The 15,034-nt window shown below is 37.7% G+C and overlaps 1 protein-coding gene across 5 annotated transcripts in view; it reads left to right on the top strand.

The window, feature by feature from the left end:
- ARID4B (AT-rich interaction domain 4B) overlaps nucleotides 1–14,278 on the top strand; it is a 130,228-nt gene extending 115,950 nt beyond the window's left edge. For 3 of the 5 annotated variants that reach the window (XM_028482053.2, XM_055080827.1, XM_007129765.4), the window contains 5 exons: nucleotides 1,824–3,038; nucleotides 6,044–6,157; nucleotides 8,387–8,602; nucleotides 9,659–9,805; nucleotides 12,509–14,264. In XM_028482053.2, coding sequence (XP_028337854.1) covers nucleotides 1,824–3,038; nucleotides 6,044–6,157; nucleotides 8,387–8,602; nucleotides 9,659–9,805; nucleotides 12,509–12,636 — 1,820 coding nt within the window. In that variant the 3' untranslated portion in view covers nucleotides 12,637–14,264. Of the gene's footprint in view, nucleotides 1–1,823; nucleotides 3,039–6,043; nucleotides 6,158–6,841; nucleotides 6,998–8,386; nucleotides 8,603–9,658; nucleotides 9,806–12,508 lie in introns of those variants that run through there. The other 2 variants (XM_007129766.3, XR_449390.4) reach the window with 2 other exon arrangements.
- The last annotated feature ends 756 nt before the right edge of the window (nucleotides 14,279–15,034 follow it).

Raw genomic sequence — 15,034 nt, 5'->3', positions numbered from 1 at the left:
CTCCGCGGCATGTGGGATCTTCCCGGACTGGGGCACGAACCCGTGTCCCCTGCATCGGCAGGCGGACTCTCAACCACTGCGCCACCAGGGAAGCCCCACATTGTAGTTTTGATTTGAATTTCTTTAATAATTAGGTTGAGCATTTTTTCGTGTGCCTCTTGGCCATCTGTATGTCTTTTTTGGAGAAGTTTCTGTTTAGGTTTTCTGCCCATTTTTCAGTAGGGTTGTTTTTTTTATTATTATTATTGAGTTGTATGAGCTATTTGTATATTTTGGAAATTAAGCCCTCGTCCATTGCATCATTTGCAGATATTTTCTCCCAGTCCATAGGTTGTCTTTTCGTTTTGTTTGTGGCTTCCTTTGCTATGCAAAAGCTTGTAAGTTTGCTTAGGTCCATTTGTTTATTTTTGCTTTTATTTCTGTTGCCTTGGGAGATGAACCTAAGAAAACACTGGTACAGTTTATGTCAGAGAATGTTTTGCCTGTGTTCTCTTTTAGGAGTTTTATGGTATCATGTCTTATACTTAAGTCTTTAAGCCATTTTGAGTTTATTTTTGTGTATGGAGTGAGGGTGTGTTCTAACTTCATTGATTCACATGCGGCTGTCCAACTTCCCAACACCACTTGTATAGAAAATGTGGCAGAAGGGAGTTAGAGGTATTAATAAGAGAGAAAATCCTCACTGCTTATACATATCAACGAATGGTATATTATTAAGAGATAACGATAGTAACTATCAGAGGAAATAGTTACAACATTTTGGAGGCTGGGGAGGGAAGAAAAGAGCCTTTGGTGTTTTATTATGAGTCTAAATTTGTTTTAACCATGTACATGTATTGCTTGAATAATTAAAAAAATTCAGTTATTTAGGAACACGTTGAAAAGATTAAATGTTTTTAACCATCTTAACTGTATCAGTTATTTTTTTACTTTTAACAAATTTAGCTAAAGAATACACATGGACTTCTCAGTAGAGTGTAGTGTAGTTAAGATTCTAAATTCTGGAGTCAGACGACTTAGATTTAGATTTGATCTTGACTTATTTTAGCTCTTTGGGGTGGTTTACTTAGCCTCGCTAAATCCTAGTCTCCTGAACTATAAAATGGGGCTAATAACACGCTCATCGGGTTATGGTGAGATTGAATGAGATGATCTGTGCAGAGCATTTCAAGGTACCTGACATGTAACAGTTTCTCAATAAATGGTATGTTAAAATCATAATAAAAGCTATTATTTTTTAATAGTTAATTGAATTTATTTACTAAAATGAACATTTAAGAAATAAATTCTATAGATACGTTTATATAAAGTCTAAGTTACTTAATTGTGTTGTTCTTTAAAGCATCTACTGTGGAAATACATTGTTCACAAAATCTTTGAATGATCATTGCTACATTAAAAATGAAGGCTAGGCTTTTATAAGAATATAGACTTTGGAGTTAGAACAACCTGGAACTACATCCTAACTCCCCTATTTTATGCTCATAAATTTGTAGAAAATTCTTTCTTTTTTATAATCAGCTTTACTGAGGTATAATTTACAAACAATGAAAGTCACGACTTTTATGTTTACAATTTGATGAGTTTTGGCAGAAGTATACAGTAGTGTCACTACCACTATAGTCATGATATGGAACATTTCCATCATTGGGTGAATGTCTTCACTTTCTGAAGCTCAGTTTCCTCACTTGTAAAACGAGGATAAAACCTAGCAACCTGGGGTAGCTATAAACATAGGAGCTAATCCATGTTTACATTAGCTGGCACAGAGAAGACATTGCTAGTGTTCTGATCATACTCATTGTTTTCTCTTTCTTTTCTAGCTTCTGAAAGTTCTGCTGAAGACAGTGAGCAAGAGGGTGAGACAGGTGTTCAAGACCTAGATAACAACGGCAAAGAAGCAGCTAAGGGTGATCATTTGACCCACACCAGAAATGATCTTATTTCAAAAGAGGGACAGAACAGTTCATCTTTGCTAGAAGAAAACAAAGTCCATGCAGATTTGGTAATAGCCAAACCCGTGTCGAAATCTCCGGAAAGATTAAGAAAAGATATAGAAGGATTATCCGAAGATACTGATTATGAGGAAGAAGATGAAGTCACAAAAAAGAGAAAAGATGTCAAGAAGGACACTGCAGATAAATCTTCAAAGCCACCGGTAAAACGTGGTAAGAGAAGGTATTGCAATACCGAGGAGTGTTTAAAAACCGGATCACCGGGCAAAAAGGAAGAGAAGACCAAGAACAAAGAACCCCTCTGCATAGAAAACAGTAGCAACAGCTCTTCAGATGAAGATGAAGAAGAAAAATCAAAAGCAAAGACGACACCAACTAAGAAATACAACGGTTTGGAGGAGAAAAGAAAGTCTCTGCGGACAACTGGTTTCTATTCAGGATTTTCAGAAGTTGCCGAAAAAAGGATAAAACTTTCAAATAACTCTGATGAAAGACTTCAGAATAGCAGAGCTAAAGATCGAAAAGATGTCTGGTCAAGTATTCAGGGACAGTGGCCTAAAAAAACGCTGAAGGAGCTTTTCTCCGACTCTGACACTGAGGCTGCGGCTTCCCCGCCCCATCCTGCCCCGGAGGAGGGGCCGGTGGAGGGGTCCCTGCAGACCGTGGCCGAGGAGGAGAGCTGCTCCCCCGGCGCAGAGCTGGCCGCCCCTCCGCCGCCCAGTGCCGACGACAAACCCGCCGAGGAAAAGCCGGCAGAGGTCAGTGACAAAAAATCGGAATTTCCCAGTAGTGGCAGTAACTCAGTCCTCAATACCCCTCCCACGACACCCGAGTCGCCTTCCTCAGTCACCGTGACGGAAGCCAGTCGGCAGCCGTCTTCTGTAACAGTACCGGAGCCGCTGGCCCCAAACCAAGAAGAAGTCCGCAGTATCAAGAGTGAGACTGATAGCACAATCGAAGTGGACAGTGTGGCCGGGGAGCTCCAGGACCTCCAGTCGGAAGGGAACAGCTCGCCCGCGGGCTTCGACGCCAGCGTGAGCTCCAGCAGCAGTAATCAGCCCGAAGCGGAGCATCCTGAGAAAGGTGAGGCGCGCAGGGCTCCGTTGCCTTACGGGTTTATAGTATCTCTCGTTACAAGTGTGAGGTGTTTACATGGAGTACTTGTGTGAACGTGGCAGAAACGGAAATTTGGAAGGTAATTTGTTGTAAGGAAGAGTGGAGCGTGTTTAAAAGCTTGAGAAGAACTGAATGCCCTCTGCTTCAGCCGCCCGTGCCATTTCATAGTGGACCAGACATGTGCTAGAAACTGCACCCAGGCCCAAATCCAGACTTACTTGAAAACTCACGTTGCACTGAGTGACTGTATGGCGTGAGCGGCTTAAATATATTTGTGTAACATTGTTTTTGCCCTTGCCGTGTGCAGTTTCTCACAAACATTTTGATTTACTGACAGACCCCTCCCCCCTTAACCAAATACTGTATGTGGGAGGTTGGAGCAACCAGCTCTGCTTTCCTCAGACAACCGTGTCAAACTGATTTTCAAGCCTTTGTAAAGGAGTTTGATGCTTTCTTAGATGCAGAGCTTCCAAATTGAAGGACCAGTGTCTCTGTTAATAACCTATAGTAATACTCTTGATTTTTCCGTGAAGTTGAAATTAGTACTTCCCGAAAGTATTAGTGCCTTTTTGATGGTGCCGTAGCTGTACTTCTGTCATCATTTTACTTACAGACCACTTCACTCAGGTGTCTTTAAATTAATATGCTCTAGGCTGACAACTTGGCTTTGAAGCATACTTTTCCAGTATAAAGATACAGCACTAGGGGTATGTATTTTATATAACATACCAGATTTTATTATGCTAACTTCAGGTTTTTAGCTAAACTTTAAAAAGAGATATGATCCAGACCAAATTAGTTAATTCCAAGTTTTCTCACACAAACCTGTTTTTTCCTTTTTCCAGTTTCCTTGAGATATAATTGACATAACATTATCACACAAATCTTGACTTAAAACATTAAAAAAATTAAGTAGAAAATATAGTTGCAATAATATTTTTTTTTTGTACTTTCACACACACAGCTACTGTGATTATGTTTGTGTGCCATACTATCTCATGGAACTGAATTATCCAGGCATAAAGAGAGTAATCCTCAAAATGAAAGAAGCATTTATCACAGATGATTAGAGAGGCTTTCAACTATTTCAATAATATGATAAACTTTTTTTTTTCTTATAAATTTATCTATTTATTTTTAGCTGTGTTGGGTCTTTGTTGCCGTGCGCAGGCTTTCTCTAGTTGCCGCGAGCGGGGTCTACTCTTCCTTGTGGTGCGCGGGCTTCTCATTGCAGTGGCTTCTCTTGTTACGGAGCACAGTCTCCAGGTGTGCAGGCTTCAGTAGTTGTGACACGCAGGCTTCTCTCTAGTTGTGGCACGTGGGCTCCAGAGTGCGCAGCCTCATTAGTTGCAACTCACGGGCTCTCATGTTGTGGCACGTGGGCTCCAGAGTGCATGGGCTCTTTAGCTGTGGTGCACCAGCTTAGTTGCCCTGCAGCATGTGGGATCTCAGTTCCCTTACCAGGGATTGAACCCGCGTCCCCTGCATTGGAAGGCGGATTCTTAACCACTGGACCGCCAAGGAAGTCCCAGAATTCACTTGATTTTAAAAGTAAAAATGTAAGGGACTTCCCTGGCTGTCCAGTGGTTAAGCCTCCGTGCTTCCACTGCAGGGGGCATGGGTTCGATCCCTGATCAGGGAATTAAGATCCTGCATGCCTCCCAGCACGGCCATTAAAAAAAAAAAAAAAAAAAAAAGTAAAAATGTAAGTTTTACAATTTATATTGAGGATTGCCTTCCAGTTTAGCCTACCGTAAGCTTTTTATTTCTTGTAGCTGAAAGTTTATGAAATAAACTCTTGGAGAGAAATCTAGCAATTGTTTTTAAGATTCTGTACTTTAGTATAGATAATATCTAAATCACTTTCTTTATGTTTCACTTTGTTATATTAAAAGAGCATTAGGAAAAGTTATCTATTAGATGTAACCCATTAAAAAAAAAAAGGAAACTGAGAAATTGCAAACAAAACATTTAATAGCCTGTTCCATTTTTTACCCATGTCTTGTATATTCATGGTTGATTTTACCATTGTAACAGGACTAAGAAACATTTTTTTTAAACGTGGCATAATTCTATCATGGTATTAATCATATTGTGTCATTATAGTATCTGACTTTGGAATGGAATAGAGATAAGACTTTATTAATCTCAGGAAAAAGATTACTGTATAGTCTGAGAAACAATGCATATAATTAGGAAGATATAGAAACACAGCAGATGCTGAGGATCAGATTAGTGGCTGAGAAACTGTAGTTTGGCGTAGTGATTGATTATTGAAGGCTGGGCATCGGGGAAGGTAGGACTTGGGCTCGTCCTTGAAGAAAGGGAGACATTTATAATATTTTGGAATAACTTCCTGCCAAGAAGATGAAACGTTTCTTAGAACTACTATGCTAGATTTGTAAATGGTATACGTGTTAACCATTGCCCTGGGAGCTAAGTTATTGTTGTTGTAAATTTATAATAAATTGTCTTTATAATAAATTTGTTATTATAATTGTGAATTACTACTAAAATTTATTCCATTAATATTATGTCATTAAAATTTTCATTAATATCATTATAATACATATAATTACTATTTTAACCTGTAATTAAATCTTAATATTTTGGTTTTATTGAATTTTAACAAATTTCAGCTTTTATTTTCAGCATATACCTTTTTTTGAATTACTAGACTCATAAACTCCCAGTACTATATTGAGAACTATATTCAGTTTATATCATATTTTTCTAAGAAGGATGTGCATACTTTATTTGCTTTTTAAAAAACTAATTATGTGTAATAATTCAGCTCATTAATGATTTATTTTAAAAATCGTAGTAATTTCTATGACAAATTATAAATCTCATAAAGAACAGGTATAGTCTCAGGTATAGTCTCACATTCTTGCTAGAATGTGGAATTAATTTATACCTGGGGCAAGCTTGATTTTATTTTGTGTTACTTAATAATTTCTTTCCCATCAAAGCCTGTACAGGTCAGAAAAGAGTGAAAGAAGCTCAGGGAGGAGGAAGTTCATCAAAAAAGCAGAAACGAAGCCATAAAGCAACAGTGGTAAACAACAAAAAGAAAGGCAAAGGCAGTAAGTGTGAAATCTCTAAATTTTTTAAATATAAAGATAATGGTGGATATGTCCTTTCCCCATTAAGAAAAGGGTATTCAGGATACGGGACAGTTAATATTTGATTTCGTCTCCAACCAACACCCCCCGACCCGCCTACCCGCCCCGCCCCCAAAATCACACAGAAGTCTTTTGATCCTAGGTAAATTCTAGGATTGAGCAATTTATTATTCAGCAGTGGTACTGACTGCTGATGAATGATCAGGTAATCTTTTAAAAAATAGTAGCCAATATAATATAAACATCAACATCTTCGTTAGTTTTATGTTCAACAGTTCTTTTGCCATTATATATATTACATATTATGAAATGCTTGAATTATCTATTATTTTCATTACAAGGAAATTGATTGCTTTGTAATTCTTCCAGGCGAAATCAGCCTGGAAGAGAACAATCAAGATAGCTTTAGAGCTGTAAATCCAGTAACTCCCGTGCACTACCTTTATCTTCGGTATCCTAAACTATGTAGCTAAGAGCAGCTGTAAGAATACTCTGGTTAAATATGTTGTAACTAATGACTTTAGCAATGATTCTGTTTATCAACCTACAGGAATATATATACTGTATTTCTCCTGAGAGCTGCACATTTTATCTCTTTTGTAGACAAAGTAAGAAGCAGAAAATATGTAAAGAATTTCTTTTCAGGTGTCCCACACTGACCTCCTGCTGCTCTTCCAGGAGACTCCTGCCACCTCCACTGCCTGACCTTTGCTATCGGCCGGCTTGGCTGCACTTCAGTGCAGAAAAGGGTTATGCGGCCAGCTCCCCGAGGTTCTGCTGAGCCCATATGACTTCCAGGCGGTGAATATGGCATCCTTTGGGGCCCCGGGCGGCTGTGTTCAGCAAGGCCATGAAAGCCAAGCTGAGGCAGACCACTGCATCAGAGTGGGCCCAAGCCTTGGGTGGCTTAGCTAGGAGTTGCCAGGGGTTCCAGAGCAGCAGTGGGGGGACTGGGAAGGGATTCTTTAAACGTATGTATAAAAGAGTGGTGGAGATTCTTTATTCCCAAAACACCACAGTGGGAGGAGTTGCTGTGTGTCTTTCCTATCTGGAACACTTTTCAGGCTTTTAGAGCTTAACTATACTTTTTTTGGGGTTGTTAACTGAAGAATCAGGAAATGAAAATCGATAAATTTGATGCCAAACTGATCACTTATTTGGAGTAACTGACAGGATATTCAGAGTGTTTTTTATTACACTCTGATGTTTTTTTCTTCAAGACTTTTAAATGACATTCTCTAAGAGGGCTCATCTTCAGTAAGTCAATTAACATATTCATATAATTGAGAGATAATAGCAGTTGACCGCATATTTTCCCATTTTCATTATTGGGCTTACATCTTGATAAATCAGAATGAGGAAACAGTTCTCTGAGAATAATTTAGTAAAGTGAATTAACTCTCATAGAATCTACAATAATGCTTTGTATCCAGAAAGAGGTAATTTATGGAAATACCAGTCCCATAACCTGTTCACATGTCAAGGTGTTAATAAGCATTTCCATTCTAGTCCTGAGGCTTTAGTCAGCAACGGCAGATGTAACATAATTATTACATAGACTTCTGATTTTTTTTATAAATTACTGAATATATTTACCAGGGTAAAACTGATGGTTTGTTTTAGTCAACAAGCTATGATGTAGGGGTTTCTTAAGGAATCTATTGTATGTATCAAAGTTTAGAGTTTATTCCCAAAGAATTCTTTATTAAATATGATGATTGCGCATCACTGTTTGTGGCCAGAGGAGTAGGAAAGTGTGACATGTACACAGTCTGTACACAGTTTAAAATATGAAAGTTAAGAGTTTTCCATTATGAGTCATTTTAAAAGGTGCTGTATTCTACTTTATATATATTAACATAATAGAGTTAAAAGCCATTTAAATAATTACTGTATATTTGATAGTCTACCAGGTATAATGAAAGATTAGATTGAGTGTTTTTTAAAAATATGTTATTGGCAATTCAGGTAAGAAGAGTTTTTGGTTCTGTTTTCCTTAACTGAGATACTGCTGTGTTTATACTTAATGATTTTCCAGGTTTTTAGGCAGGGTCTGTAAAGCAAGTTGTTTACTGTAGTAATAAATTCAAATGGTTAACTTTAAAGTGTCCACTAAAATCTGTGACAGATTCTTTGTTACTTTTCTATTTACTAACGCTTTTCTTTTTCTTTTTCTTTTTCTTTTTTCAGCAAATAGTAGTGATAGTGAAGAGCTTTCTGCTGGTGAAAGTGTAACTAAGGCTCAGCCCGTCAAATCTGTTTCCAGTGGAATGAAAGCTCATGGTACCAAATCTCCTGCTAGGACGCAGTCTCCAGGAAAATGTGGAAAGAATGGTGATAAGGATCCTGACCTCAAGGAACCTAGTAATCGATTACCCAAAGTTTACAAATGGAGTTTTCAGATGTGTAAGTGACATACATTAAATCAGCAGTGAAGCAGCAGAAACTGCATCCTAGTAATTCTTGATGCCAGTAATTCTGGAAAAGTGGCTGTAACCAGACTGAGAGACATAATAACCATTCGCTGCAGTGTAGCTTATTTGGATCTTGATTTGAACAGAAAATTGCTGAAAGATAACTTGTAAGGCATTTGAGGCACACATCAGCGTTGATGAGGTATTTCTGCTGTGTCAGCAGTTTGCTGTAAAAGCCTGGTGTTGAGGTGGGGAGTGGATGGAGGCGTAAGTGAGGCAAAGTCTGCCATGAATCGCTGGTCACTGCAGCTGCGTGACGGGTGTGCGCCGCTCCCTTATCCTGCTCCTCACCCTTTTGTATACATGAGAAATAGCCATGAAAGATGTTTTCTGAAAAAGAGACTACCGCAGTTTCTCACTCAGGGAAAGAGTCTTAGGGGACTGAAAGTGCTTTAGAGCGTGTGAAAGCTTTCCTCCAACCTAAAAGTAGTAGAAGAATCTAAAAAAAGAACAAAAAGAGGGGACTCCCCTGGCGGTCCAGCGGTTGAGACCCCGTGCTTCCCCTGCAGAGGGCGTAGGTTCCATCCCTGGCCGGGGAAGTTCCACGCGCCATGCGCTGCGACCAAAAAAAGTTGATGGGACATGCATTAAGAGATAAACTTTAAAAAAAAGAACAAAAAGCAGACGAAAGACAAAAATTTATCCACAGTCCTAACATTCAAAAAATATGCAAATTAATGTTGTACTGTGGTGATACTGTACATGAATGCGGGATTTTTCTTTTTGGTAAATGTGGAATTTTTAACCTGTATGTTTAGGTCCTAAGATCTTTAATTCTACACACTCATTCATTCAAAAAATACCGTGCATGCCTTAGTGCCGAGCATTGCTCTAGGCTAGGGAAAAAAAATCTTCGGCAAACAAATGTTTACAAGCCTATTTTTAGTTTATCTGTCTTCCTCATTCTACAGCCACACTATATGTTCTCTCTCTTATATATTAAAATTGTGTTCACAAATGCATATTAATGAAAGTTTTAAATTCATAGCGGACCTGGAGAATATGACAAGTGCTGAGCGTATCACAATTCTTCAAGAAAAACTGCAAGAAATCAGAAAACATTATCTGTCATTAAAATCTGAAGTAGCTTCCATCGATCGGAGGAGAAAGCGTTTAAAGAAGAAAGAGAGAGAAAGTAAGTGTTTTTCCCTTACTTTACTTAAACATAAAGCACTTTGCGACTGTGCAGTTGGGCTCACGTGAGTTGTGTTTGTGTATCTTCAGGCAAGCTCTTTAATCCCTCTGGCTTATTTTCCTCATCTATAAAGTGGGAAAATTTATCTAAAGAAACAGTTATCTCAAACCATAATGTTCACTTTCACGGAGCTTACAGTCTGCTTTTCCACCAAAACTAATAATGTTTCACACTGTGAAGAGACTAGAGCCATGTTAAGGCAGTGATTGGGTGCGTTGCATTAGATCACCAGTGGCTGGGACATTTTCTTTGAGACCCGAATGACAAGAGGAAGTGAGAGAGGTTAAAATCTGAGGGAAGGGCGTTGTCTTAGTTTTCCGGGGCTGCCGAAACAAAGCTCAGGTCTACCTCAGAGATGTTGCAGGTTCTTTTCCAGACTACCACAGTAAAGCAAATATCACAGTAAAATGAGTCACAGGAATTTTTTTGGTTTCCCAGTGCATATGAAAGTTATGTTTACACTATACTGTAGTCTGTTAAGTGTGCAATAGCATCATGTCGAAGAAAAGAAACGATGTACGTACCTTTATTGTTAAAAATGCTAACCGTGATCTGAGCCGTCATTGTGATCTTTTTACTGGTGGAGGGTCCTGCCTCGATGTTGATGCTGCTGACTGATCCGGGTGGTGGTTGCTGAAGCCTGGGGTGGCCGTGGCAGTTTCTTAAAATAAGGCAACAAGGAAATTTGCTGCATCAAGTGACTCTTCCTTCCATAAACGATTTCTCTGCAGTGCTGTTTGAAAGCATTTTACCCGCAGTGGAGCTTCTTTCCGGATTTGAGTCAGTGCTCTCAAACCCTGATGCTGCTCCATTGGCTAAGTTTATGTAATATTCTAAATCCTTGGTTGTCATTTCAACAGTCAGATAAGTTCACTGTCTTACATGGGCATGGTTCATGGCATCCCAAAGCAATTACGATAGTAACATCAAAGATCTGTGCTCACAGATCACCATAACAAATATAACATAATAATAATGAAAAAGTTTGAAATACTGTGAGAATTACCAAAATGTGACACAGAGACACAAAGTAAGCAAATACTGTTGGAAAAAATGCTGCAATAGACTTCTGGATTCAGGGTTGCCACAAACCTTCAATTTGTGAAAAAACACAGTATCTTTGAAGGGCAATAAAGCAAAGCATACTACAACGAAGTAGCCTGTATCACAGGCACAGTTATCTTGGGAAACTCTTTGACTGTGTGTTTGGAGAACTAGCTACTTTTTGTTCTAAGAATAGGTCCCAAGGAAGAATATGTGGTCACAAAGAAGTTTGTTATGGTAATATTTATAATAGCAGATAGAAATCATTAACTTGTATTCTCCAATAATATATGGCATTGGTGAAAAATATGTAGACGTTTAAATTTTTATTTATAATGCTCAAAGTATTCATTTGATGTCGGTAACAGCAAAAGACTAGGAATTAAATTAGTTACAATTCATAAATATAGTGGAACACTATTCAGCTTTGAAAAGAAAAAGAGGTAAATCTATATATGTACTGATAAGGAATCATCTCCTCAGATTGTTAAGTGTAAAAACCAAGAGTCAGACTCTATACTGTGCTTCCACTTGGGTTTTAAAAGCAAAGTTACTAGTGTTTTCATTTTAAATGTGCATATCATATCTCTAGACTCTACGGGAAAAATTCCTCTAGAACCAGGGTTGCAAACATTTTCTGTAGAGACAGATAGTAAATATTTTGGGCTTTGTGGGCCTTGTAGTCTCTTTAGAACTACTTGACCTTATGAAATCTGCCGTAGGCAAGATGTAAAGAAATGGGCATAGCTGTGTTCCAATAAAATTTTCTTAACAAAAACAGGCAGGCCAGATTTGGCCCTGGGGCAATAATTTGCCAGTCCCTGTTGTGAAGTTTTAAAGATTGTGAAGCAGCTGGTAACAGTGGGGAGGGGAATTTGGAGGGTTAGGAGGGTCCTGGATGAGAGGGAGATTAGCTTTTCCACCTTAATATCCCAGCACTGAATGATTTCGTTTACTTTGTGCATGTATTCCTTAAAAAATAAGTTTTCACACACTGATTTATAACAATGAGAGAATTTCTTTGAGGAAAATAACTAATGTGTCATTTGCTTTGTAAACCAAGTGGAGGAAAATGCAGTAGTTATGACGTGATGTGTGGTAGTAGTTATTTTTCCCAACTTTAAGAAGCAATTAGCTTTCCCTTCTCATCACCATTTAATTTCATAAGGAACTCCAGAAGCAGAAACATACAGGAATTGGGAGGGGGGAAAAGATGTGGGGATGGATTACAGATTTTTCCTGTTGAATTCAAAGATCTTTTTGACATTTGTTTCATTATTACGGAAGTCTGTCTTCTGTTTTATTTTCATGTCTCTGTAGACTGAGAACACTGTTCATTTTCCTCTTTGATCCACGCGAGAGCGTTCCCTGGTCTGTCCTTTGTCGTTGCTTCTCCTGTGGTTTGGCAGTGCCTCGTTACTTGAGATGCACTAGGTTTTCCTTTCTTTACATAATGGTCTTGTAAGAATTGACTGCTCTCGTAGTAAGCTAAATGATTTTGGAGAACACAGCAGAATTTTAGTTTAGAGGACGAGTGCTTTACTTCCTTCTACTGTTGTATATGCGTATTATTAAGCGGTTGGTTTCCCTTCGCCTTAGGTGCTGCTACATCCTCGTCATCGTCTTCACCTTCGTCCAGCTCCATAACGGCTGCTGTTATGTTAACATTAGCTGAACCGTCAATGTCCAGCACGTCACAGAATGGAATGTCAGTTGAGTGCAGGTGACAGCAGGACTTGCTAAAGCACTTTGCACTTAATGGCTGTTGAGAGCCACGTCTTTTTTTATACTGCACAGTGGCACAAAAAAAAAAAAAAATCAGACAAGCACTATTTTATATTTAAAAATTGTTTCTTGACAAGCTGACTTGGCACTTAAGTGCACTTTTTTTATGAAGAAAAAGTACAATGAACTGCTTTTCCTCAAGCAATAATTGTTTCCAACTTGTCTGGGAATTGTGTGTCTGGTAACTTGAAGGCCTTCCACTGTGGCAAATGGAGGCTTTTCACTGCCTGTAGAGACAATACAGTAAGTGTAGTCATTGGGCGGCCACAACATGTTAAGATAACTTACTGTATATGTATTCCCTTGTATTTTGTTAAAGCTGGAACATTTGATATTTTTCCATTTATTTATGAAAAAATATGAACCTATTTTCATTTGTACAAGCTAATTGTTTTTTAAAGCAAGTCACCTTAGGGTGGCTTTAATTGTATAACTCAAGCACATGTAATAAATTCAGAACCTGCAGTTAACGGGATATTAGACATCAATCCTGATAACCAAATATTAAAGATTCTCTTTAAAAAAGACTGAACATGTTTACAGGTTTGAATTAGGCTAAAAGGTCTTGCAGTGGCTTTTCACGCCCCTTCAAATTGGAATGGAACTACTGTACTTTGCCATTTTTCTATAAATCAGTATTTTTTTTTAATTTTGATATAATACATTGTGTGAAAAGAGAAAATGGCTAATAAACTGTATTAAATCTTAAACAATGTGTAAAGATTGTACTTAGCCAGTTCAAAGTGTATATTTATTCATAATGAATTATAACAGTTATATTTTTGTGTTTTCTTGTAAATGTTTCTTTTTCCTTAAATACAGATAATTCATTTGTATTGCTTATTTTATTATGAGCTACAACAAGAGGACTTCAGGAACAAGTAAAACTTTATCGGTATGGTTCAAGGCTGTTGCTATGAACTGTCTCAAAAGGATGGCTGTTATTTTAAGTATAAATAGCTAATCGGGGTGGTAGGCCTATAAAAATTAAATGCCTTGTATAAAATCCAAAATGAACGCAAAATTGTTTTCACCTGTATTGACTTTATGTTGTATGGTTCCAATCTCTGTTCTGTTTGGCACTTGTATTTAATTCTACACCTTTGTAAGACATTTGTATATTGCGGATGTGTTCATTCAAGCTATTTAATACCTGGCACTGTTAATACACAGTACTTTACTGTACAGACTGTTTTACTGTTTTAATTGTAGTTCTGTGTACTTTTTTTGGACGGGGCTGGCATGTTTTATTTGTTTTCTGGCAATACGACGTGAGAATTTCGAAGCGTTTTGTTGTAGATGCTAACGTGTCAGAATCCTTTACATTCAACTTTTCTAAGAAAAGCATTTTCAGTCTTGCAGTGTGTGCTTACAGTAACTAATTTTGTTGAAAATGGTTTCAAGTTATTCAGATTTGTACAGGACTGTAAAGATTTGTTGACAGCAAAACATTGAAGAAAAGCTTATAGAGTAAAAGCTATAAAGTATATATTAGGATCTGCAAACAATGAAGAATTATGTAATATATTGTACAAATGTAAGCAAAGGCTCTGAAATAAAATGCCATAGTTTGTGAATCCTTGATTTTGTTTCTAAAAGATTAAGTAATTTTACTTCATTTCTGTCTCTGATGCCTGACCGAAACATATATCTCCAGCATGTATTATCAGAAAGGGTAAAATTGACATCCAAAAAAGGGAATATTCTGCCTATAGGAATTAAAAGTCCATTAACCAGATTTATGTACAGGATTTGTTAGGCATTCTTATATCCTTGCATACACAATTTAGCTTGAGTCTAAAGATGAATACTTCTGACTTGGAGGTTTGTCTAAAGAAGAAAACTAAGATTTTTTTCTTTAATGCTTGAAACCATTACTAGCGGCTTTTTTTTTTCCTTTTATTTCTTTTCTTTTTTTTTTTTTTTTTGGTCTTTTAATGTAATTGGACCTTTGTGGCTCTCTTACACTTTCAGTGCACTCTACCCCATTGCACTTTGGAGTCATCTGGGTATTGTTAAAATAGTAGTCAATACTCCAGACCCACCCTCAGTCATATTTAATTGGTCTGGGATGGTACCTGGATGCTAGTCTTTTTTTAAAGGTGGGCAGTGACTTTAATACTCATCTGGGTTGAGAACCACTGCATCACTCCAAACCTTTAAAATCAATAATTAGGTTTTCTGCCCCATTTAATGAACTTCCCACCAAGGGAAAATTTTTTCTTTAAAACAAAAAGGCAACTTTTTTAAGGCCTAAAAAGCCCAAATGTGTATTTTTGATGCACCTTTGTGATGACCCTTTATTTTCACAGAAATCAGTTTAACATTTAAGGGATGAGT

Source organism: Physeter macrocephalus, chromosome 20 (genome assembly GCF_002837175.3).
Source record: "Physeter macrocephalus isolate SW-GA chromosome 20, ASM283717v5, whole genome shotgun sequence".
Taxonomy (NCBI): Eukaryota; Metazoa; Chordata; class Mammalia; order Artiodactyla; family Physeteridae; genus Physeter; species Physeter macrocephalus.
Note: the sequence above shows the minus strand (reverse complement) of the source record. Positions and strands in the feature narration are given on the sequence as shown.